At 53.8% G+C, this 25592-nt stretch overlaps 1 protein-coding gene across 1 annotated transcript; it reads right to left on the reverse strand.

Annotated features, from left to right (window-relative positions):
• Positions 1 to 43: 43 nt before the first annotated feature.
• On the reverse strand, positions 44 to 25071 carry ATP1A2 (ATPase Na+/K+ transporting subunit alpha 2). The gene is made up of 23 exons (XM_006060483.3): positions 24916 to 25071; positions 20124 to 20228; positions 19836 to 19895; positions 18225 to 18428; positions 17410 to 17523; positions 17025 to 17159; positions 16201 to 16318; positions 13969 to 14237; positions 12895 to 13093; positions 12661 to 12770; positions 12398 to 12532; positions 11173 to 11362; positions 10881 to 11056; positions 7604 to 7740; positions 7013 to 7163; positions 6760 to 6928; positions 6375 to 6529; positions 5978 to 6101; positions 5629 to 5774; positions 5298 to 5428; positions 3161 to 3262; positions 2974 to 3065; positions 44 to 2011 (listed from the first exon to the last, which is right to left on the reverse strand). The coding sequence occupies exons 1-23, from the start codon at positions 24925 to 24927 to the stop codon at positions 1983 to 1985; spliced, it is 3063 nt and encodes a 1020-aa protein (XP_006060545.1). The 5' UTR covers positions 24928 to 25071; the 3' UTR covers positions 44 to 1982.
• Between the last annotated feature and the right edge of the window lie 521 nt (positions 25072 to 25592).

Here is a 25592-nt window from a genome sequence, read left to right on the forward strand (position 1 = left end):
GGAGGCAAGTGCTAAGTATAAAAATCAGACTTGTGGAAGGGACTTCTTTCATAAAGAAATGCAACTTTATTGTTTTCAAGTACATACATACTGCCTCAAACTAATGTCTTGCAAAAGGTCACCAAGTAAAGGTCTTGCAGATGCTTCTTTAACAAACACAGCAGATGATAATTAGCCCATGCATTCACTATTTCTAAATGGATATTCCTAAAGTGTCCAAAAAGTACTGTTTTAGGAGACTACATGTGCCACCCCTAGCAATATTGTTTATGCTCTTAATTTGCTAAACAAATGCCATTTTATTCATTGTGCAAGATAAACCTGTGTCCATGGTCAATACATCTCAAATTCATCAGGCCCAAATTAATATGGTTTCCTGTTTCATTTTCTAAGCCCCAGGCAATGACTCGTTATTTCAAGGTACTTCGGATAAAGTAAAATTCCAGTGTATTGAAGTAATAGCCCTTGGGAGGTTGTTTGCGGGCCTGATGTTTATCTGTTGTGCTTCCTTCCTGTCTGCTTTAGGTCTTCCATTTTCCTTAGGTGTGTCTCTCACACTCTTGGTTCACCTAGGTGTCTCTCTACAGGATATTCCCAATGCCTTCTAATCTAAGCCAGGCTTAGAGAACGGGCAGCGCTGCCAACAGAGCAGAGTGCAGGTGGGGAGGAGGTTGAGGAGGAAAAGCATCTTCCTGTAGGGACCTGAAACCACCTCCCTGTCTCAAGGGAAAGTGGGCACAATGATCATAGTGTGAAGGGCGTGTGCCTGGGCGGGACAGCCCTGCCGTCTGAGAGACCAAGGCAAGACTCCTAATGCTTTCTCTCGTGTTGTCCAGAGGTTCTAACCACGTCCATGACCTAAGCTCATTCTGTGTGTCCCTGGAAGACAGGATGTTTCTGGAAACTTCTCCACCTCAATTCCAGCTCATGGCCTGGGACCTTCTTTTCCAGGGCTGGCTTGGCAGTGCCTGGGAGTGGTGCAGGTTCATCCGGGTGGGCATGATGGGGAATGGCAGCTCCCCCTCTCAGCACCACGTGGAACTTCTGAGGACTTGGCATTCTAAAGGCCAGGGTATTACCAAGGATGCTGACAGAGAGAGCTGGAGTTTCTGTGACACCTGGGCCTTGGGGACCAACAGACCACAAAGCAAGTGTCTGTGGGGAGCACCACGGGCACCTTGAGCGTGCAGCCTCAGTGAAGCTCCCCAGACTGCTTCCTGGTCCTGCCTCTGCCTCTGCGACCCTGGAATTTGGTCTGCTGGCAGGCTACTCTAAAGGGCAGGACTCAGAGCTGGGGCCAGGATGTCTATGTCAGAGGTCCTGTCATCGACCCCTCTCCCTTCCTGCCCACCTCCTCCACCATACCCGACCCTCCCACCTGTCCGAGAAGCTCTCCTCTAGCATTTCCTGAATGGCCTTGGCTGGCAGACAGGCCAGCTTCTCCAACCTGTTCCCTTTCTGGCCTCAGGTCCTAGCACTCACCAGGTGGATTCCAGGTCTGAAGGGGAAGCAGGGGTCAGAGTTGAGCAGGAAGCAAATGAGGGGTAAAGGTGGGAAGCAGGGTGAGGCTGGGGCGATAAAGGGACCTTGGTGATCGGAGACAGCTCCCCTCCCCCGGTTTAGACAGATCCCTGCCTTTCGGTGTCAATCTAGTGGGAGGTGGGGGTGAAGGGGCAGGGACTGCAGAGGGTTGGGGTACCCCTCAGTTCCTTGGATAAGAAAGACAGCATGTAGAATGAAGCAGGATCTGGGGAGGGGATCCTGACATGTAGTGTCTAAGCTGCTTGCTCCTAGTTAGGCCTCTGGGGCAATCAACCCAAGCTAAGTTACCCTCTCCCCCAACTTGGCCTGCTGAGTTGCCTCATTCTCTCACCCTCCCCCCCAAATACACCCCAGTGTTTTCCACCCCTACCCAATGCCATCCTGGTGACACCTCCAGGGCCCCCCATCTTCTCTGTGCCTGCTCCTTCTTTCCGACCGGCTCAGTAGTAGGTCTCCTTCTCCACCCAGCCTGTTAGAGAGATGAGGGGTGGGGTTGCAGCATGAGCTTAAAAAGAGGCAAGAGATAAATGTCCTAGGGGCTTGGGTGGCTGAGGCCAGGTGGGACAGAAGCCTGGAGGGAGGGGAAAACAGCTGTGGAAGGTGGAAAGGGAGAAGGGGACTCCAGTGAGTGGGGCTGTGGGTTAGGGGGAAGGAGAGACCCGCTCTTAGCACAGGGGCCGGTGGGCCCAGACTGGGATGGGGGTGAAAATAGAAATGCCAACAGGGACTGTTCAAGTAATAAGTGAGTTCCTTAAGGGCAGCTGTCCATGGCTGCTGTGCAGAAATGGGACCTGGGGTCAACAGCACCTGTGATTTTTCAGGAGAAGTCAGAAATTCAGGTTTTATGTGAAAGCCCCTAAGTTTTAGACATTAGGCCAATTGAAAAACAAACAAACAAAAAACACCCGCCCCATACAGGGCAGCCAAACCAAACAATATCTATGGACCATATTTGGCTTGCAGGCCATCCATTTTCGACCTCCACTAAGTGACCAAAAATGCTTGTTGGGGGGAAAAAAAAACACTTGGTTGATGCCTGGGACTTGGGAGGCCTGGGCTGTAGGGCCAGTTCTGCGGCTCCTCTGTTTTTGACCCTGAACGAATCAATTCACCTCTGCCCCTCTCTTTGTCTGTAAAATGTGGAGGTGGGACTAGATGGCCTCGGAGGGCCCTTCTAGTTCCGATGTTCTGTGATTCCAGGTGGAAGGTGGAGGGCCTCAGAGACCAGTTAGGTGGGACCGGAATCGGAGAGGAAGAGGTTCCGCGGAGTCAGGGCTCCAAGGCCCAGGGAGCCCAGGATGGAGGGCCCGGAGGGAAAGGCGCAAGGATCCGTATTGAGGGTGGAGTCCGCGTTCAGAGCCCTGGAGGGTAGGTAGCCGACAGTGGGGGGCTGCACTTTGCGGGGTCGGGGTGAGGCACGGGGGTGCTTACCACCGGGATATCGCCGCAGGATCAGCTTCCGGACCTCATCGTAGATGAAGATAAGGAGACTGTAGGGGAAGGCGCAGAACCACCAGGTGACCCTGAAGGAAACAGAAGTGTCAGGGGCATCAGAAGTTGCTTCCGAGGTTCCAGAACTTGGCTCCTAGCAGGGGGGCCCTTCCGAGGGGACACTCACTTGAGCGGGTACATTCGGAGAGCCACACCCATGCCCGGGCAGTAAGACAGAAAGGCCGCCAGTGCTGTCTCCTCCAGGAGCCCAAAAATCAGAATCTTGTTTCTGGAAAGGCAAAGAAAGGAGGGTAAATAGGGTTTGAGGGGAGGGCGAGAAGCGGGGGCAGAGATCTAGGGTGACCCTTGGTGGTGGAAGGGAGAGAGGCGGGAAGAAATGCCGAGGAAAGGCTACAAACAATGTTCTCCTTCTTCAAACGCCCTCTTCTGATGCTGCTGCTGCTGCTGCTAAGTCGCTTCAGTCGTGTCCGACTCTGTGCGACCCCATAGACGGCAGCCCACCAGGCTCCCCCGTCCTTGGGATTCTCCAGGCAAGAACTCTGGAGTGGGTTGCCATTTCCTTCTCCAATGCATGAAAGTGAAAAGTGAAAGTGAAGTCGCTCAGTCGTGTCCGACTCTTAGCGACCCCATGGACTGCAGCCTACCAGGCTCCTCCATCCATGGGATTTTCCAGGCAAGAGTACTGGAGTGGGGTGCCATTGCCTTCTCCCTTCTGCTGCTGCTGCTAAGTCGCTTCAGTCGTGTCCAACTCTGTGCGACCCCATAGACGGCAGCCCACCAGGCTCTGCTGTCCCTGGGATTCTCCAGGCAAGAACACTGGAGTGGGTTGCCATTTCCTTCTCCAATGCATGAAAGTGAAAAGTGAAAGTGAAGTCGCTCAGTCGTGTCCGACTCTTAGCGACCCCATGGACTGCAGCCCACCAGGCTCCTCCGTCCATGGGATTTTCCCAGCAAGAGTACTGTGTAACCAAAGAAAGATTGTCTTTATTTTTTTTTCTTACTGGTTTCACCACCGATTGTTGTCTATAACACATACGTTTATTCACTGAAGAAATGTTTCCTATGTGTTGGGTGATACACAGCCTACACAGCCCTGTGCTGGAGAAGCTTCCTTCTGGAGAATGGGGGCCTGCCCTCAGGCATCTTATAATCTTGTTAGTGCTCCAGGCACATGGCCTTTGAAAGTGTCGTCTCCCCAGCAAGATGCTTTGGAAACCCCTTCAGTTCAGGACCCATGGGTGTCTTATACCTTCTCAGTGTCTTCTGCAGCCCCTGGTAGCTGCTGGTCGTAGATACTCAATGAAGAATGGTTATGTTCCCTGCTTGCTGCACCCTGCACAGTAAGGACTCTCTGCTCCTTGTTCTCTCCTCCCTGCCTTGTCCCCATTAGTGATTTTAGCTCAGTGGAATCTCTTTCTCTTGGGCTACCTTTCTTTATCTAACAGACACTTCCCCTTCTTCTCCCTAGGATCTTAATGCTCTTAACTTCACCAGAGTTTTGGCATCTTTTTTTTTTTTCTTTTTTTTCTTCTTAAAGTAAGAAATTAAAAAAAAAAAAAAAAGTAAGAAATTGTGACAAAACTCACGGGGATTGTGCCCATTGCTTGCAGTAATAGGAAAGAAAGAAAATAGAGGTGATACCTTCAGTACTGATCACCATCCAGGCTGGAATTGCAGAGGAAATCACTGAGTGCCCCCTGGATTCCAGGCTCTGGGATGGGTGAGCCACCCAGTGTAACAGCTGCGGGCTCAGCCATTCCCAGCTGGGTGACCTCAGGCATGTCAGAGGATGTATGTGAATCACTTAGCACAGTGACTGGCACCTGTAACTCACACTAGTAGAAGGCCCGGAACTTGACTCCAAGTAACTTTCTGCCCTGCAAGAATACCACCACCATCACAAGGCAAGTGCTACAAACTGGAGCCACCTGCCAAGTGGAGGGGAGCACAGGAGATCTTGTATTTAGGGCTGGCCCAAGGGTGAGGATGGGTGAGGATCAGAGTATAAGATGGAAGGAATGGAGGAAGGGAGAGAAGAGGTATGGGGAGAAGATGAAAAGGAAGATGGAAGACCATCGTGAAGGAGATTTTAGAAGCAAATTGAAACTCATCAGAAATGGTCATAGCCCTCCTTCCTCTTCTCTCATCTATTTCCAACAATGCTACAGATATATAGCTGGGCAACTGCCGTCTGAGACTCCAGCAGATCTGGGCCTGTATGGGTGGATGAGTGCACCCCACGTGTGCTCTGCCCGGTGGGCGGGGCTGGTGGGCGGGGCCAACAGGTGGTGGGCGGCGCTCACTTCATGCCCTGCTGGAAGACTGAGTTGCGGCGGGTCTTGCAGATGATGAGGTCAGCCCACTGCACGACCACAATGCTGGCAAAGAAAGCCGTGTGGCATGTGAACTCCACCACCTTCCGCTGTTCATAGGTCTGCGGGGGGCAGGCAGAGAGAGGTGAGAGAGTGAGAGGAAAGGAGAGGACCAGAGTTCATTGTGCTCCAGGGCGGATGTTAAACGCTGGGCACCTGCACCAGCCTTAGCCTCCAATCCCACCAGCTCCGACTGACCACTCCTGCCAGGCGTTCAGCCCCACCCTATGCACATGCATCCGCACTTACGCGGCCCACTCACCCACTCCTGTCCGTAGCTGTCCTCCAAGTCATTCATGGACCGGTCATCCCAGTCCAGGCGGATTCCCAGAAGCCGCGAAGGCAGAAAACCATTCTCTGCCAGGATCACGAAGTAGGTGAAGAAGCCACCCAGAGCCTGGATCATCCCTGTAGGTGGGCAAAGGACAAAGGGCAGGGCCTGGGTCAGAGCAGGTAGCAGGGTGGAGCCAGCCCCTCTGGGCCAGAGATGGACATCGCTGACCCTTGGGGAGGTGGCCCTTGTTCTGGAATTTTGCAGGGGGATCATCCCTTCAAAAGCCAGGAAAGGCATCCTCTTGGGGTTCCCTCCTGAACCCGGGGTCTGGCCGCACCGATCTGTCCATAGGCCATGCTGATGAGCCTCTCGTTCACCAGCTTGTCCGTCTGCGGGTTTCGCGGCTGCCGCTTCATGATGTCACTCTCAGCTGCCTCGTAAGCCAAGGAGATGGCAGGGACCTGTGCAGGGGGGCCATGGGTTGGGGGGAGGGCATTTGAAGGGAGGGGGTGGGAGCAGAGGACGACCAGCAGTGAAGAATCTTCGACACAATTCAAACACTTAGTAAGTTCCCCAAACCCGCTCATCCTCCAGGCCTGTGCTTCTCTTCTCTGCAACCCTCCCAGCCTCCTCGGGTGCCCCTGCTGCACCTCTTCTTCCCTCTGCTGCCTATCCCTACCCACTGCAGCCCACGACTGCCTTGCCCCACCACCTCCTTCAACCCCTGGCCTCACCATATCAGTGCCCAGGTCAATGCAGAGGATGGTCACGGTGCCCAGAGGCAGGGGGATGTTGGCAATGATGAACAGCAGGAAAGGGGTGATCTCGGGGATGTTACTGGTCAGGGTGTAGGCGATGGATTTCTTCAGGTTGTCAAAGATCAGGCGGCCTGTGGGGAGGTCCTGAGGGCATCAGGGAGGCTGGAGGGACCCTGCCCACCCCTGGCTCCTGCAAGCATGGCTGCCCATCTTCCCAGTAGGGGGAGATTTTGTATTGGAGCTAAATCAGAAGGCGGATGCCTGAAACCCTGAGTTGAGTCTGTAATTGAGGTAAAAGGCAGGGAAGCAGCTGTGCCAGCTCGGAATCCGGGGTGCCACCCCAGCCTGTGCAGTCCCTCACCCTCCTCCACGCCGGTGACGATGGAGGCAAAGTTGTCATCCAGCAGGATCATGTCGGCGGCCTGCTTAGACACGTCGGAGCCGGCGATGCCCATGGCGATGCCAATGTCCGCCTTCTTTAGCGCCGGGGAGTCATTCACCCCATCCCCCGTCACTGCCACAATGGCTCCCTGGGGAGAGGGTACAGCCAGAGCTGGGGGTGCAGCCCTTGCACACGCCTGGCCCTGGCCCTGGCCCCTGCCCCCCACACCCACCTGCCTCTGGCAGCCCTCCACGATGATGAGCTTCTGCTGAGGAGACGTCCGGGCAAAGACGATCTCCGTGTGATTCTTGAGGATCTCGTCCAGCTGCTCCGACGTCATGTCTTTCAGGTCAGAGCCGTGCACCACACACGCCTTGGCTTCTCTGGAGGCAGGGGCAGAGCCCACTGATTCCCTGGAGCCTGAGAGCACCCCCTGCCCCTCCTCGCTGCTGCAGGGACTCCCCCACAGCTTCAGTCCTCCTCTCCTTCTACAGCTCAGTGCCCTGCCTTTCCCACTTCTCTCTTAGAGGGGATGGCGCTCAGTCTTCCCCGTGTGGCGTCACCGTGGTCATCAGCACAGTGTGCCAGGCCATGTGCTGGTTACACGTATCTCGCTCCCATAGCAACCTGGTAGCGCAGAGACACCCTCATCTTGAGGAAATGGAGGCTCAGGAAGGGAAAGTGATGTCTTCATGGTTACACAGCACAGCCTGGTCACCCACTCAGGACTAGGGAACCAGAGGTTAGGACCAGATAGCCCGGGATGCTCGAGCGTCCTGTGGGAGAGGCTGAGTTGATGGCGAGGGGTCCTGCAGAGCCTCACCTGGGGTTGACTTGGCTAACAGGAATGTTGAGCCGGGCGGCAATGTCCTCCACTGTCTCGTTGCCTTCTGAGATGATGCCCACGCCTTTGGCAATGGCCTTGGCTGTGATGGGGTGGTCACCGGTCACCATGATCACCTGGCGGGAAGAAGGAAAGAGAAAAGGCAAGCAGCATTACGTTTTTTTTCTCCTTTTATTCCTTCCCCAAAGTCTTCCAACTAGACAGTGGGGCTGGAAGTGGGACCAGTGGATAGTGGGTAGTGGGGCTGGAAGTGGGCCCAGCCAAAATGACTGAACTGTGTGTGTTTGAGAGGGAGAGATGGCAGGTTGTGTTCAGGAGATACAGAGAACATTTGCCTAAATGCAGGAAAGACTCTCTGATAGAGTAACGAGGTTAATGTGTGTCCCCTGGAAGAGGAGCCTCTAGGATTGTTTAGGAGTTTGGATTCCATGGGATACAAGGTTGTCAGAGTTGGAAAGACTTAACAGCTCCTTCATCTCACTGATGAGGAACTAAAGGCTTCGGCTGTCTGTTTTAGCCCCTTCGGTTGCAGCCCCTTCATTGCTGCAAGTCCCAGGAGCCAGGACGGACATGGCTTTCTTACTGCTCAATGTGGTGGCTGCTGGCATCCCGACTGGACTGGGCAGGGATTGAAGGGGACACCTCCTCTGGCCCTCCCTCTACCTTCCGTCTCATGCTCCTCTGCCTCTGCCATCCCTTCACCATGGGGTTCCCCGCCTCAACAGCGATGATGTTCATTGCTGCTGTTGCAGAATGGATGCAGTTGGATGAGGTGGGTGGTTAGCATCTGAGAGGCTGGATAAGAGGCTTTTATAAGCATCAGAGCTGGCTTAGGACAGCATTTGCATGTGGGGGTTTTTGGAGTGAAACCCACAGATCTGAGAAGGAAGCTTCTTCAGGCCCCCCTGCCTTCTCTTCCACCCCCAAAGGCCATACGGGCCTCCCAACTGAAAGACAGAAGCATCTTTGCAGTCCTCATCCTTCTTCACCCCCTGAGGAGTTTGACACTGTCCACCACCCTCTCCTTGAAGCCCTGTCCTTCCTTGGTAGGCATATTCCTGCTTTCCCAGAAACATCTCCCCTGGGCATCTTACAGACCCTTCCAATGTCAGGGCAAGTAGAACTAGTGATCTATTCCCACCACCCTCACTGAGCCGCCCTCTTTGCTCCCCACCTGAGATTCTGTCCCTCTGTTCATCCAGTCCCTCTGTTTTCTGGATCTTCCTTGCCTCTCGATTTGAGTTTGCCCACCAAGTTCTCAAAACATCTGTCAAGTGTTAATTCCTCCTCTCCCTTTGTCGCTGCCCTCATTTGGGCCATTTCCTTGCCTGTGCTACTGTGTCACCTTCTTACACTGTCTCCCTGACTCGAGTTAACTCTTCTCCAAGTGCAGCCCCTCCTCCATCTGGGTCTAGCCTCCTAAGAGCTAGCTCTGTCCTGTGATACCTGTGACTCCCAGTGGCTCGCGGGATAAAGCCCAAGACTGGCATTTAAGCCAAGTCCTTCCAACTGGCCCTGGCCTTGGCTCCAGTCTCCATCCCAGCCACTCCGCGGCCACCTCCCAGTGCCACCCCCATGTGCCCTGAACAGCTCAACCACGGCAGGGTACACGCTGTTCCCTGCTCCTGCCTTCCGCTCTCTCCCTCCTTTCCAAACGCTCTTCACCCTTCGAAGACCAGATCAAATATCATGCCCTCTGTAAAACTGTCCAGTTCTCCAAGGTGGACTTAATTGCTCACTGCTGCTCTGAGTTTCCCGGACGTGCCTTCCCAGGCCTGGCGACAGTTCTGATCGTGGCAACAGGCTGCCAGGTGACAAGGGGAGCATGGGGTTTCCAGATGAGCTGGCCAGGCTTCCTCTAGCCAATCTCCCTCTTAATAGCAGTTTTATTTTGGGAAAGCTACTTACTGTTCTGAGTCTCAGCTTGTTTTATTTTTAAATGGGAGTAGTGATGCCTACCTTACAGACAAAGAGTGGTGGCAGGGTTCAGAAATCACATATATGTACATATATACACACAAGTGCTTGAGTGTGATGGTTAAAAAATAGCAGATGCCTTGGTTCAAATCCCAGCTCTACCACTTACTAACTCTGAGGCCTTGGACATGTTACTCTAAGCCTCAGTTTCCCTTCTGTAAAAAAAGGGAAAATAATAGTGCCTACTTATAGGGTTGTAGTGAAGATCAAATGAGATCATGCTGATTTGGTGCTTAGAATAGTGCCTGATGCATATTCTGGTGGTGGTTGCTGTTTAGTTGCTCAGTTGTATTCAACTCTTTGCGACCCCATGGACTATAGCCCGCCAGGCTCCTCTGTCCATGGGTTTCTCCAGGCAAGAATACTGAAGCGGCTTGCCATTTCCTACTCCAGGAATCTCCCCGACCCAAGGGTCAAACCCACGTCTCTTGAGTCTCCTGCTTCGGCAGGCAGATTCTTTACCACTGGCGCCAATATAAAGCCTCACAAAACAATGGGCTCTTTTTATTGTTAGAGTATCTGCCCCTTAGCAGGTGCGCAAAGACCCTAGCTGTTGTTGCTCTGTGATTAATTTTAAGGCATCTTTCCCCCAGAGGGATCATGAACTCTGGAGGCCAGGCACTGTATCTTATTTGTTTTTGTATCCCCAGTGCCCGGTTCAGCCCTCAATAGACAGACTGAGTTGAGCTGATTTGGGAGTAGGTGAGATGTTGAAAAAGGAAGAACAAATGATGGCCTCAGAACTGGCAACTGGACAGGCTAAGAGTGGTAAAGAGCTGTATCTTGGAAACAAGAAAGTAACCAAGATGGAAGGGACTTTTGTTTGTTTGTTGAACACCAGCACCTTGAACAGTGCCTGGTACATACTTGGTAAACAATAAAATATTTGTTGAATGAAGCACACACGTAGCACAGAAGAGGGAGTAGTTGTTGAGAAGGTCTAATCTCATCCCAAACAGCTAGAGAGAGGGAGTGGGCAGTGCCTGGGAAGGGGAAAACAACCAGATCTCCAAGACAGGGGTGCCTGATCAGCTTGAAATCAGAGTGGAAGGAGCTGTGCCTTGGAGAGAGAGAGGATGGGCATGGAAGACTGGTTACTCTGAGCAGAAGGACCAGAGTGAGAGTCTAAGGCAGGGCTGAAACTTTCCTTGCAGATGGACAACTTCTCCTCTTGGTCAGTGGGAAGGAGGCCACCCGTGGTCGGGTCTCCCCAGGGCAGCAGCCCTCACATCCCCTGGACCTTTGGTGTTTGGGAGGAGGGACGAAGCGAGGCCAGTACCTTGATGCCTGCACTCCGGCACTTGCCCACAGCGTCGGGCACGGCAGCCCGTGGAGGGTCAATCATGGACATGAGCCCCACGAAGCAGAGCTTCTCCGTGGGAAAGTTCAGTTCATCCGTGTCAAATTTGAAGCCCCGAGGAAACTTTGCAGAGGGCAGATTCAGTTGACAGAAGCCTGAAGAGGGCGGATGGGAGGAGTGAGAGCAGGCTGGTGGTCACTTGGGTGTTCCCCTGCGCCCCTCATCCCAGGGAGGCCTTCCTGAGCCCTGCTCCCTGCTTCTGTCCCCTCACCCAGGACGCGCTCCCCGAGCCCTCCCAGCTCCAGGTAGGCATTCTGGAAGGCATCTTGCATCTCCTTGTCCAGAGGGATCTCCTTGCCCTGCACCAGGATGGAGGAGCAGCGGTCCAGGATGCGCTCAGGGGCCCCCTTCATCACCAGCACGTGGCTCTGGGGGCTGTCTTCTCGCTCGTGGATGGACAGCTGGAGAGAGGATAGGCAGTTACAGAGGGGGCCAGACTTGTCTCAGAAGCTCCAGCGCCCAGCACGGGGCCTGGGAAAGAGCAGAGGATGGTAAAATTCCCTTAATAAGATAACCCCTGAGCCATTGACCACTATCAACATAGCGAGAGTCTCTGTGTGTGGATGGGTGTTTGGACCTCATAGTCATAACCCTGCAACCTGCCGGTCACTTTCCTACACGACATTTATTCACTCAGCAGATATTTACTCTGATCACTTAGGACAGGCCCTGGGCTAGGGGCGACAGTGGCTCTGTCATCAGCATGCCCCATCACCACACTGGGTTCAGGGGGCTTTACCCATATGGCTTTTTAGATTTTATTTATTTATTTATTGGCTGCGCTGGGTCTTCGCTGCTGCACAAGCTCTTTCTCCAGTTGCGGTGAGCAAGGTCTATTCTCTAGTTGCGATGTGTGGGCTTCTCATTGCCGTGGCTTCTCCTGTGGAGCATGGGCTCTAAAGCACATGGGCTTCAATAGTTTGCAGCTCTTGGGCTTTAGAGGGCGGGCTCAGTAGTTATGGTGCCTGGGCTTAGTTGCCTTGAGGCAAGCGGGATCTTCCGGGCCAGGGACTGAACCCGTGTCCCCTGAATTGGCAGGCAGATTTTTAACCACTGGACCACCAAGGAAGCCCCACCTCTATGGTTCTGAGGCTGCTCTCCTGGCATTTAATAGGGACAGACTGGGGGATACCCTAAGGATATTTCCAAAGTATGATTCAACTGAATGGAATGGAACTGTTGGGGGACTGGAGCCAGAGGATGTGGAGAAGAGTTGAGAGGGTGGCAGCTTATAGTAAAGAAACAAAGATTTGGGAGCTGGGGACAGGAGTTCGTTGCAACCAGACGTCTGGTCATCCATGCTGCCAGGGGGATGAGGCAGGGGTGAGAGGAACTGACGCTCAGAGGGCCTCTCTCTGCCTGAGGATTCCCCCTTGACTTTGTGTGCCCCTCACTCCCATCCCTTCCTCTCCCCCGACCCGGCATCCAAACCCCACCTGGTACTTATTGGTTGAGTTGAAAGGGATCTCTGCCACCTTAGGATTTCTATCCCTCATCTTCCTCACGGAGCCGCAGGACAGCTCAATGCACTTGAGGAGAGCTGACTCGGAGGCATCACCTGCTGTGTCCCGCTGCCAACAAGCAGAATTCAGTGTCACAGTGGAGGACTAAGCACACCATCCTCTGGGCAGCCACAAGGTGTGAAAGGGGAAGCTGTGTGTCAGGAAAGGGGGTAGACTGCGGGGACCCTCCACCTTACCTTAGACACAGAGATGTTTTCCTGCCCTGCCTTGAACACAGCACGGTTACAGAGACCAGCAATCCGGGATAGGGCAGTCCAGGTCGGGGATCGTTTGTCAAAAGTGGCCCCTGGGAGGAAAGGAGGGAGAAGAAGGAAGTTGGCTCCCCTTCAGAGCCCTTATCTCATCACACCCGCCCTGCCAACCCCGGTGCTCTGAACATTCCCCCCCGCTCGGGTAGAGCCCCCAGTCACCAGACTGATCTTCCGTGGTGTCGGCCTCATGGATCTGATTGTCGAACCACATGTGGGCGACGGTCATGCGGTTCTGGGTGAGGGTACCAGTCTTGTCGGAGCAGATGGTGGATGTGGATCCCAGAGTCTCCACCGCCTCCAGGTTCTTCACCAGGCAGTTCTTCCGAGCCATGCGCTTGGCTGTCAGGGTCAGACACACCTGGTAGAGAGAGTGGGCAGTAAAAAGGGCTCCACCTGGAGCTGGAGATGACCTTGTTCTTACCCCAGACCATGGCTCTGTCCCTCCTGTCTTGATCCTACTCCATGAACATGGAGAGGGACCTAGGTGTAAGTCGTGAATGTGTTCCACTTTAGACGTGTTGAGCTGAGATCATGAGTGTATATTTAGGTGAAATGTCCAGTAAGGAGTTGCAGATGTTTGGCCAGAGCAGGGTGTAGGTATGTGCGTGTCATCAACATGGAACAGGCACCAGGAACTGGGAGGAGAAGAGCTCACTCGGGTGCATTAGGAGATGAACAGAGCACTGAGGCCTGCTGACCAGTGTGGGGCAGGGAGTAGGAGACGCTGCAGGGAACAGGGGAGAGGGGAACCGGGGCGGCAACCTGTCGCAGCCATCCGCGAAGGAGAGAATGCTAGGGAGGTGGACAGCAGTATCCATTTCAGCGGCAGAGTGAAGGATGGGAGCTGAGGAAAGGTCACTGGATTTGCTAGTCAGTCACTGGTGACCTTTGAGAGAGGCTTGACAGGAGAGTTGGCCAGGACAAGCTCCAGATGGCAGTGGAGAGATGACTAATATGAGGGTTGTGAGGAACGGTGACTAGCAAGAGCTCTGGGAGCAAAACTGAGTGCTAACACACAGCCCAACCTGAGACTTTTCTTACTTAAACTCTGAGCAAGGTCCTAAAGTGGACCTTTTCAGACCCACATTCTAAGCCATGTAGTAATGAGAAATTGAATGTGTGATTGTAGGGGCTGGAAGTGAAAGAAACTGCAGAAAAGCTATAAGCCTCTCTTGCTTTTGAGGCAGGGGGGTAGAGCCCTCCCCAGGTAGCCTTTCAACCTGACCCACTCACGGTGACGGTGGCCAGCAGGCCCTCAGGCACGTTGGCCACAATGATGCCGATAAGGAAGATGACCGCCTCCAGCCAGCTGTAGCCCAGGATGAGGGACAGCACGAAGAAGGAGACCCCCAGGAACACAGCCACCCCTGTGATCAGCTGGATGAAGTGCTCAATCTCCATGGCTATAGGCGTCCGCCCGACCTCCAGGCCCGAGGCCAGAGTGGCTATACGCCCCATCACCGTCCGGTCACCCGTGGCAATCACGATGCCCCTGGCAGTGCCTGCAACACAGGAAGGGATACCAGGTCGGGTACCTTGGGGATCCTAGGAACTGAAGTCCCTTCCTGCTTCCTGGGAAAGGAAAGCCAGCACAGCGTGCATAAGCCAAGGACTCCCATCCTGGAGGGTGCCTCCAGAAGACTACCTCCCTTGGCTTCCTCTCCCAGGACAGATGGCCAATCCCAGAACTCAGTGCAACAGCACGTTATTCTCTCTTATACTTGGACCTGGGATGGGGGTGGGGGGCAAATCCTTGCAAATAAACTCAAAGTTCACATTGAGGAGATTCAGTGAATGAAATAAAAGTATTGCCTGTGGGTATTTCAGTAAAATCAATCTCATCTCTTAGATCTTGTGTGTGCTCAGTCGTGTCTGACTCTTTGTGACTCCATGGACTGTCACCCGCCAGGCTTCTCTGTCCATAGGATTTCCCAGGAAAGAATACCGGAGTGAGCTGCCATTTCCTTCTCTAGGGGATCTTCCTGACCCAAGGATCAAACCCACATCTCTTGCGTCTGTTGCATTGGCAGGTAGGTTCTCTACCACTGCACCACCCTGGAAGCCCTAATCTCACATTTGTTATCATTTTAAAATATAACAATATTTTTGAACACAATATATTGTGTTCATAAGTAAATTCGTAAGTAAAGCACTTATGGATTTTCCATGTAGGCATAAGTTTTTGTTTCTCGACACTAGGTACAAATCTCTCTAGAAGAAGCTAGGCAACCATTAGCTCTTAGGTAGACATTCCAGGGGCACTCAGGGGAGAAAGTGCACTGTTGTGGAAAGAGCGCACATCGGAACCTGCCAAACCTGGGTTTGCGTCCTTGTGTGAATTCCTTCCTACTGATTTTAATAATGAAATGAGACAGTGCTGTGATATACTTAAAGCAGCATCTGGCACATAGTAGGCACTCCAAAAACATTAGTTCCATTCATTTCCTCTCCTCTCTCCAAAGTCAGTTCAGGGTAATCAGTGGCATGTTTTACGAGGCATTTTTATCAATTGTGGGAAATGCAGAGCAACTTTCAGAATCTCAGGACATTAAAACTTTAGGAAACAATGTGTGGTGATATTTTTTGCTGTGAATCCAACTTGCTGAAGGAAGGGAAAAGCCCAGAGAAACAGAACACACTGCAGAGAAATGAGATACAAGAAGGGAGAGGTGTGTGTGGGGGGGAGGGGGAGGCGGCAGATACAAGGCCCGTTTGACCCACTTTCTGAGGCTCATTGTCTAGTCAGACACTTCTTCCCACCAGCTCGACTCAGCCCCCGACACCGCTCACAACCACAGAGGGTAGGGTTTCGGGTGGGCCTAGACTCCAGCCACTCGGCGGTGACAGCTCTGGGGCCTCTTCCTGGCCTTTGGTCATCTCTAGAAGCCAGGGCTGAGGGCCCACCGGGCAGCCTGTGCATGATCAACAGCTCCTTTGGTGAAGCCCAGGCCTGGAGGTGGCCTGAGGAAAGGCCTGAGTGTTCACCTGGACTGGATGCTTTCTTACCCCTTCCCCAGTCTGGGTCCTGGTCAAACAAGAGTCAGGAGATGAAGCAACTAGCCCTAGAACCAGGAGTGAAGGGGGCCATCAGTCAAACCAAAGTCTTCTAGGAGTTGAGGCTGGTTTGGGCAATGTGTGTGTGTGTGTGTGTGCGTGTGTATAGTGGTCTTGGCTCATATCTGAAGGCTTAGGAACCCGCTCTGTCCTGGGGTGGACAGAACAGAGCTCTTACTGTGGGGAGGTAACTATTCCATGGGGTCACACTGCCCCAGCCAATTTGCTGCCCTCGGAGAGATTATTCCTGTAATACTCAGGGCTCCAGACCCTTTGATTCCCTTCTCCATAGCCAGGCTCTTGACAAGCAAGCATGGCCACAGCCCCCAGTCCTGCCTGGGGACCCACGATTGAGGCTCCTCCCACAGCTGCTGCTGGAAGCAGGGGCTCCCCACCAGGCTGGTCTCTCACCTTCCACGCAGTTGGTAGAGAAGAAACAGATATTGCGGGTCTCCAGGGGATTCTCGTGGGTGAACTCGGGGGAGCGGGTCTGGGGTTCTGACTCGCCTGTCAGGGAGGAGTTGTCTACCTGAGGAGGAAGGCAGTGTGGGGGTCATCAGATGGGCAGACATGCTCGTGCACACACAGCTGTGTCCTGACTCCAGCCACACTCAGTCACCATGACACTGGAGACAGAATTACACTTGCTCTCATCACATATTTATAGTGTTACTCAGCTATTGTCCCTGCTCTGGTTTGGAATCTGGGCTCACTGACTTCTTCTGTGACCTTGGGCTGGTTACTTAACCAACAGTGCTTCTGTTTTACTCACCTTTAAATGGGGCATGGAAGCAGAATGTCTGCCCTGCACAGCTACAGGGGGTGCCACTAACTCTGTAGTCTGTGAAAATGGCACTGTCTAGGGTTGTGTGTGGCATGACTTGTGTGGCCACGTGTAACATCCCTGGGTGATTACACCACTCTGGCAGAGTTAAATTAGATAACCTGTGTGAATGTCTATAAAGCACCTGACACATACTCAATAAATTGTTGCTATGAAGTGGATATCAAAGAAACTCAAAGAAACACCCGGGATGCAGAGCATTCATGGCACACAGATACAAGCAAACAACAAGCAAGCTCTAGTATAGGACCAGGTGGGGCTGGGCACTGTGGGGGCAGGTGTTGACACCTGGGCCCGAGTCTCCCAAACATTAAGCCTCTAGCTGGCCCCTCGCAGCCTTAGACAGCTTGCTTTTTAGACTCCGCCAGTGGCTCTGACATGGCGCTCTCACCTTGCAGCCGTGAGAAGAGATGATCCGGAGGTCAGCAGGCACGCGGTCTCCACCCTTCACCTCCACCAGGTCGCCCACCACCACCTCCTCCGCGTTGATCTGCATCTTCTCTCCTTCTCGCACCACAAGGGCTTGCTGCGGGGAAGTTGTGCTCATCTCTACCCCAACCTTCCTCTTGCACCAGTCTCCCCCCCTCACCTCCAACCCCACCAAGGAGAAGGACAAACCCGGCACCCTTAGCAACAAGATAGGTTCCAGTGTGGAGAACTGGAGGGTCTTTTCTGCCCAAGCCTCCTTCTCTGAGCACAAGGATTTGAGAAAAGCTAAGCCAGACTCTCCCAGAAACCTAACGGCCCAGCCCACAGCCCAGCCCCCAGCCATCTACCTGAGGCACCATGTTCTTGAAGGAATCCATGATCTTGGAGCTCTTGGCCTCCTGGTAGTAGGAGAAGCAGCCAGTGACGATGACCACGGCTGCCAGCACCACGCCCAGATAAAGCTGGTAAGGAGACAGGCTTTGAAGGACCTGACTTTTCCCAGCCCTAGAGCGACAGCTGCCACTCAGGGTGAGAGTTTAGTGCCCCCTTTGTTTGTGTCTGAAAGTGAGAGTGGTGGAAGAAAGTCCTTCTCTCCCATCCCCCCCTCAACCTGCTAATCCCCAGCCACCTAAGACTAGAGGGGATGGGGAAATTGTAGGAAGTTCCCAGGTCTAGGGCTTCTTGAGGGGGGAAAGATGTGGGGGTGCAGACAAGTCCACTTAAGTGTGAAGGAACAGGGAGGGGCTGTCTCCACCATGAGTATGTGTGTTGGAGGGGGTGTTTCTAGATGTGTATAGAAGGCTTCCTGGTGGCTGAAACGGTAAAGAATCCACCTGGAGGTCAGGAGACCTGGGTTTGATCTTTGGGCAGGAAGGTCCCCTGGAGGAGGTCCCAGCAACCCACTTGAGTATTTTTCCTGGAGAATCCCATGGACAGAGGAGCCTGGCAGGCTACAGTCCATGGGGTCACAGAGTCAGACCTGACTGAGCAAGTAACACTTTCACTTTCAGAAGCCTCACCCCTTTTCAGTCCAAAGAGCTGAAGGGCTGTAGGATTGTACAAGAGGTCTTGCTCCCTGCCTCCCCCCGACCCACTGTACTGAAGATTTAGGGCTACAGGGCAGAGTCATAGGCTGGTTCAGAGGTCAGGTTTGCTGGCTTACATTGTCGTTGGATGGTTCATCCTCCATGGCAGCCTGGATGCCGAAGGCCAGGAAGCAGAGGATGGCCCCAATCCACAGTAGGATGGAGAAGCCCCCGAAAAGCTGACGACAGAACTTGACCCACTCAGGGGTGGTCGGGGGTGGGGTGAGGGCATTGGGTCCATCCCGAGCCAGAATGTCCTGGGCCCGCTGGTTGGTGAGGCCCTGAGGGAGGTGAGGAGAGATGAGGGAGCTGAGCTCACATCCAGAACCAACCTGGCCCTTCACCATTTCCCGCCAGGAACCTCACAGGGCATAATGTCCAGGTGGAGGAAAAAATCCCGCCTGGTTGGAAGGGGTGGGGGTCATCAGGAGAGGCCACATGGAGGAGGTGGCATTTGCAATGGGTGTTGGAGGTTTTGAAGGCTGAGGATATGGGCTGTGGCTCCCCCAACTCTGGTCAACCTTGGGTTGAGACACATTTTGGTTAGGGCCCCAGTAATCTCCTCTGGAGGCAGCCTGGATAAGGCTCTCTGAAAAGACGTCTCACTTGGCCCCGCCCCCCACCTTGCCTCATCTCTCTCTTCCTTCAGATTCTCCCCTTCACCAAGGATTCAAGAAGGTCCTACATTATTGACCATCAATGTCACACAGGCTTGGTCAACACTCATCACTTTCCCCGGAAAGCTTCACCTGGCCCTTTATCCTGAGCTCAAGGCTGGCCCAGACAACCCCTTTCTGGTCCCCTTGTATCCCAGGCATGATTCTAGGGCTGCACTCACCACAAGGCACTGGACTGCTAGACTTTGAGCTCCTTGAAGGCAGAAGCCATTTCTTAACTATTTTTCTATCTGTCCTCTTGCTTATTCAATAAATGTGTACTGAGTGCCTACACGTCAGGCAATCGAGTCAGAGCTGGGCTCCAGGGATGGACAAGAGCCACAAGTCCCTGCCCTGTGAAGCTGATGATCTCATGAGGGGATACACGATAAACAGACATTACTGCCCAATAGTGAAAAATGTTATTCTAAAAAATAAGGTAAGGTAAAGGAAGGGGGCATAGAATTTTCAAAAAGGCAGTTAGGGAAGCCCTACATTTTTGATGAATGACTTATTACTTCTCAAAATGATGGGCTTGGTAATGTGACGTACCACCAACTATTGACGTAATCAAGGAAAGTTACCCTGAGTGTCCTTGCTTTAATGAACAGGGCTCCACACCTGGCTGGTTGTAAGAATCAGGAAAGTAGGTAATCTTACCCCAGTGCTACGTGCATAGTGGGCACCCAGGGCTTTACTGTGACAGCGGTCCTGGGTCCCCTCACCACCACAGGTATGTCAGTTCCACGAGGGGAGGTGTCGCTGAGCTGCTGCCCAGAGGCCCTCCGGGGCCTTGGGGTGTAAGGAGCCCTGGCTTCCAGGCAGCCAGGGAAGGAGCTATAGACTAAGACGCAGAGGATCTGCACCCTAGTTTTGGCTCTGCCACCAACTAGTCCCTCATCTCTGGGCTTGGGTTTCCTTAGCCATCAAGAGGGTTGGATTTGAATTTTAAAGCTCTTTTTTCCCTCAGGCTCTCTCAGGGAAAAGGTTGTCTCACCTCTTTGGTGCTTCCCTAGACACCCCTTCACTGACCTTGGACAGATCCACTTGGTACTTGCGGCCCAGCTCATCCAAGGACAGCTTGTGGTCATCCTGGGGAAGGGAAAGCAAGTTGCTTTGAGGAAGAAGGCTGAGCATGTCTAGAATGCATCTGAGGGCACTCAGAGCACAGCAGGGGAGCAAGGGGCATGCGAGGCTGGGCGCGGGCATCCAGGAGTGCACGGGCTGCATGGGAGACTTTCCCACGTGGGAGACTTTCCCACGTGGGAGACCCAGCGTGGGAGATTTTCCCATGGCCTGGCAGGGCAGGCTGGGGCTCACCATGGCCACTTCCTTCTTCAGCTCATCCAGCTCCTTCTCTTTCTGTTTCTTCTTGCCGCCCCCATTTTCCGCAGTGGTGGCTGCAGGCGAGTACTCACGGCCAGCCTGCAGGAGGAAGAGAGGACCTGGGGAGTCAGGGAGGCTGGAGCTTCTATTCCCACTGAAGGACTGGGAACCCAGGCACTGGGAGTGGAGGCCAGTGGATTCAAAGTCAGTGGTCATCCCAGGGGAGGAGAGGGGGTGCAGGGTGGCAGGGACCCCAGGCTCTCTGTTTGCAAAGTGTTGGCAGAGTCCTGGGGCTCTGTGTTTGAACTTTAGGAAAGGCTGAGGGGCTCAGGACTCAGGAGCCCACCCTTAGCTGTTTAGTAGCTGGGCTTCTGCTAAGATTTTGTTTGTTGAAAGAACCCTTAAAGTAAAATAAACAAAAAGCTAAAAACCACCATCTTACACTATTTGGAGTTCTGGAAGGGACTGGCTGGGGGGGGTTCATCGAGGGGGTAGAAGCACCCTGTGGGAATGTCTTTGTCTCAACGTGTGACTGCTTGACTCAGAGGGGAGAAGAGAGAGTTAGGAATTTGGGGGGTAGGAGTCTTTGGGGAGTCAGGGATCAGGGCAGGGAAGTGTCTAGAGGAGGGGGGAGCCCTAGTGTTGTGGTGGAGTGTGGAAATGATGGGCAGGGCCCACAGACTGAGAAATCAGTAGCTGGAGGGTCAGTGCCTCCAGGAAATGGGCACTCAGAGTGTCCTGTTGGGCAGGCCTGCCTGTGACGGGGTAAAAGGCGATACATAGGACACAAAGCCTCAAAGCACAACTGGGTGAGGAGAGGACCGGGCCCTATTTGTCTAAATAGAGAAGAGATCATCTCTGAGGATAAATCTGAAACTGAAGATGCATGGGACTCTTAGGGCCAGACATTCCTGGGTCCTCTGGTGAAGTCAGGTGGACATTCTAACTGGAGTTTCCCAAGGTCACCAGTTCCCCCTCCTCTTACGGGTCAGTGGGCTCCTCATCGCCCCCAGGCTTCCAGGGTCTCACAGGGGACTTTGTGGGGAGAGGGTGAGGAAGCTCTCCTTCCAAGGGGTCTTGGGTGATAGGACAGGAGGGGCTGAGGAGGCCTGGCGTGGTGTGGCCAGTGACTGCTCGCTCCCTCTTCCCCAGGCTCCTTTCCTAACTCCTTCAGGCCGTGGCGTCCTTGTCGCCGAGGCGCTGCTCAGTTGCTGTCCTGCGCCTACTTCTCCTGGACCCCAAGTGCCGGGCCAAGGCTTCAGGGATTAGTGTTTCTATACTAGTGTTTCTATAGAAACACTAGTATAGAAACACTCCTCTCTTTTCCATAAAGAGAGGATACTTGGGTGGGATTTACATCAAGGGCTTTGTCCCCCCACCCCCACCTCCGCTTTTTTTTCAGGATAATGCTTAAAAAAAAAAAAGACCTTTTCTTTTAGAGGAGTTTTAGGTTGACAGCAAAGCTGAGCAGAAATTACAGGTTCCCATATATCTCCTGCCCCCACGTGCATGGCCTCCCCTACCATCAACATCTGGCACCGGTGGTACATTGTTACAATGGATGAACCTACATGGATATATCATTATCACTCAAAGTCCGTAGTTTACATTAGGGCTCATTCTGTGGGTTTGGATGAATGTGTAGTGACATATGGGCTTCCCTGGTGGCTCAGAAGGCAAAGGATCCACCTGCAATTCTTCACCATTGAACCTGGCATTAATCCTTGGGTTGGGAAGATCCCCTGGAAAGGCTACCCACTCCAGTATTTTTACCTGGAGAATTCCATGGACAGAGGAGTCTGGTGGGCTACAGTCTATAGGGTCACAAAGAGTCGGACACAATTGAGCGACTAACACTTTCATTATAATGACATATATCCACTATTATAGTATATAGAGCAGTTTTACTGCCCTAGAAATCCATTGTGCTCAAGGATAATACAATTTTTTCCCATCAAAGAGGAGCAATCCAAGGAATGTGACAGCTGCCCTGATCACAAGAGATCATGCATCTAGCACCTAGATTCTAGCATTAGAAGAAATAGAAGTCTGACCAGTGAAATCAGGAACTGGGGTGGGAGCAGTGCAGTGAGAGGTGGACACCGTTATCGCCTAGATAATGCCTAATGATCTGTTTAGAAGGATGTGAGCTCTCCTAGGCTGTGTTGCTCAGAAATGCTCTTCTCAGCAAAGATGACTGGTAAATCTTGCATTTGTTTTCATGTGAAGCATCTATGAATCAGGGCTACTTTTGGCGTCCTGAAGGCTCTCTTCCTGGGGAGACTGAAGCAGCTCAACAGAAGGAGTGGGGAAGGGTTGTGAGTGGTACCTCTCCTTTCCCCAGTGACTTAGGGGGACTCATTGAATTGAATGTGTTGAAAAGTCCTTGATTCACCAATCTAATTCTTTGGATCCTGTCCTTGGTGGGACAGGGCTGAGAATGGTTGAAAAGCATTGAAGAGCCAAGAGGCAAGAGACGAGGTTAAACAAACTTCTCTGTGACCCTCCATAGCTCCTAGGGTAGGATGAGGCCTGAGCATGCGCAGAGGATTAGGCTACGACTGGGGGCCAAGGAGCAGAGCCTAGAGAATTTCTGCATACTTAGATATGAAATAAAGTTTGTGAAAATTGGAATCAAAGGTATGGCTTTAAAAATTTGCCAGCCCACATATGCACGTCTGGCATGTACAGATGATGGCTGAGCAGCAACCCCCAAGTGCCCACCCTGCTCTCTTGCAGGCGGTCACAGAGCTAGGGACACACTACCCTGTCCCCTCTCCCATCCTGGCAGAGATCTCAGGCTCTGCAGCCAGGAGCCTGCGGAGATCTGGGGCCAGCGGGCTGCTCAGGCAAGAAAGAAAGAGAGGAAGCAAGGACCACCCCCCCTTTCTCCCTCCCCCATCCACAAGTCCACAAGTCCCCCTCTCTGGACCTTGAATGCTGAAGGAGAACAGAGAGTTCTTTCTGAGAGAGCCCGGGCCAGGACACAGTGGGGGCAGCTGGAAATCAGCCATCGCTCCCCCCACCACTGCCCTTCGTGGCAGCTGGAGCAGGCTCCCTCCCCACCCGGCTGTCCCTCCCCCCAACTCCCACGCTGCCCTTCCACGACACAGGGGGAGGTGGTGACAGTGAGCTCTTGCTCTGCAGGGAGCAGGGGATGTGGATGGGGTTGCCTTCCCTCTTCGGGGGTCTCAAGGCTGGTTGAATTCTAAGCTCCAAGCCCCAAGGGGCCCCAGCCTCAGACTGAACAGAACCAGACCTACTCCCTGGCTTGCTACTGGGGGTGGATGGGAGGGAATTCGTGGGTGCTGGGGGAAAAGCACAGGCCCCTGAAGAAGTCAAGGTCAAATCGCTTCTCAAGCAGGACTTCTTGAGCTGGGTCCACCCTGTGCTAAGGCAGAGGAGGGGAGAGGTCAGCAATCCTGCGCCTCAGCTGGGGACTCCCGCTCCCTGCGGGGAGCAAAAGACGTCAAGGTGCAGCTGAGAGTCCCCAGTGTATCTTCCCACGGCTGTGAGCTCTTCCTCTGTGAAGCCCACACGTCAGAGACAGCTCTTCACAGACCCTCACGTGCCCCTACACGGTGACATCTATGCCCACTCATGCTCGAAGACCTGCACGTTTGCAAAATTGTCTCCTGAGACACAAACACAGGTGCTCACCCAGGAATATCTGTATCAACCGCAGTCTATGGAGAATGCATGAGTCACCAACACACACACACACACACACACACACACACACACACACACACACCCCAGTTCTATTTATAGCTCCCACCCCAGCTCAGGAACCCTGGTGTCCAAGCTCAGAGTTTTCCCAGCTGCTAAACTTAGTGCGAAACCACGTCCTTGCTTGACCCTCCCAGCCCCAGAGATGCCCCCACAGTTCCCCCTGGCACCCTCTTTCCTCAGCACCCTCCCATCCCTGTCGTTCCCCAGACCCTTTCCCTCTCTGCTGTCTTCGGCCAGCATTCCACAAAAGGAAAGCCGCCAGGCGCAGGATGTAAAGGGACTGGATCCCTTTTCTCCATATGGAAATTTCATTTCCAAGAATTCAAAGCCCTGGCCCTGCCCCCCTCTGCCCTGGTGGTTGTTAATCTTCCCCTTGGCATACTCAGTGCTGCAGAATGCCACAGGCTGGGGTGGACTGAGGGGGGTGCCGGCAGCTCTCACCAGCCTCTGGGAATGTGGCTTGGAGCTGGAGGACAATGCTGCCTGAGACGCCCAGGGGTGCTGGACAGGGGGACTCAGGGCACATTTGCTTTCCTCCACACACTCCTCCCAGCTGTCCTGGGAGCTCAGGGCCCCTGGGGCTGGTGTGCACAACTGCTTGGTGACTCAGGAGTGGACGGCCCCTGTCCCTCTCTCCCACCTCACCTTGGACCCCCATCCCCCAGGCTGAGACTCCTAGAGGAACAGATAGTTTCAGCGGGGGGCGAAGGTGGGGAGCATTGACAGTGGCACAGATCCCTGCAGCTGGGAGGCCAGAGGGTTATGATGGGGATGTGGTGGGGAGGCGCAGGGACAAAGATGAGGCGGGGAGGCGGGAGCGCTGGAGGAGATGCGGGGCTGGGCTGGGGGCTGCTGCCGCGGAGGAGGAGGAGAGCACAGCGGGTGGTGAACGCTGCGGGTCTGTGCACACAGCCTAGCTGGAAGACTCTTCGTTCTTCCACTGCTCCTCCCTCCACATCCCATCCTGACCTCGTCCTTTCCCGCCAGCCTCCCTCACATCCAGAGAGCCCTACGGCTCCCTCCAGAGTGACCCCTGCTCTTTGGAGATACTCACCCCACGGCCCATCTTGGGGCAGAGTGGCTGAGGGACCTAGACGGGAGAGGTCGCCAGGAGGAACCCAAGCCCAGATCACCAGTCTGGGGCAGTGGCCAGAGACCCCGGCAGACAGACCGAGACAGTGAGCAACAGGGTAGCTTTAAATAGGTCCCTCTCCCCCTCTCCCCCGCCTTCCACTTCTCGGGAAAGAAACGTTTGTTGAAACAGGATCTCTGAGGACTCCTCCCCTCCCGCCCCTTAAGCAACTGGCCCGTGGAAGGTCCATTTGTCCCGCTGGGTGCTCCCCCTGGGCTCCCCTCACCCTCCGAGGCCTGGCACCACCGCCGAGAGCAGCGGGGTGGGGGGGGGTGGCTGGGGGCGGGGGGGGGGGGGTGAGGCTGTGCCCCTGTGTTCCGAGGGGAACGCGCCCCTCGGGACAGGCGCGGGGGACCAGTCCTCTCAGCCTGGTAGAGGCCGGAGCCCATGAAGTGCGACATCTTCCTCTTGATTTCCTGATGGGGAAACTGAGGCCCAGGGAGACTGACAGTTTGAGCTGATGAAACAGAATCAGAACCCAGGTCTCCTGAGTCTGTATCTAACCTCCCAGAGTAAGAAAGGGAGACTTTTTCCTGCACTGTTAGGTGGTGGGGTGGCCGAAGCCAGGGGAAGGTAGCGTTGGAGCCCCAGGCCGGCCC

Source organism: Bubalus bubalis, chromosome 6, assembly GCF_019923935.1.
Source record: "Bubalus bubalis isolate 160015118507 breed Murrah chromosome 6, NDDB_SH_1, whole genome shotgun sequence".
Classification (NCBI taxonomy): Eukaryota; Metazoa; Chordata; class Mammalia; order Artiodactyla; family Bovidae; genus Bubalus; species Bubalus bubalis.

Coding starts and splice junctions, on each gene's coding strand:
- ATP1A2 (XM_006060483.3), bottom strand. Junction 5,429..5,628: donor ACAGCTACGGACAGGAGTGG/GTGAGTGGGCCG, acceptor TGCCCCCCGCAG/ACCTATGAACAGCGGAAGGT. Junction 3,066..3,160: donor CTCCGAATGTACCCGCTCAA/GTGAGTGTCCCC, acceptor TGTTTCCTTCAG/GGTCACCTGGTGGTTCTGCG.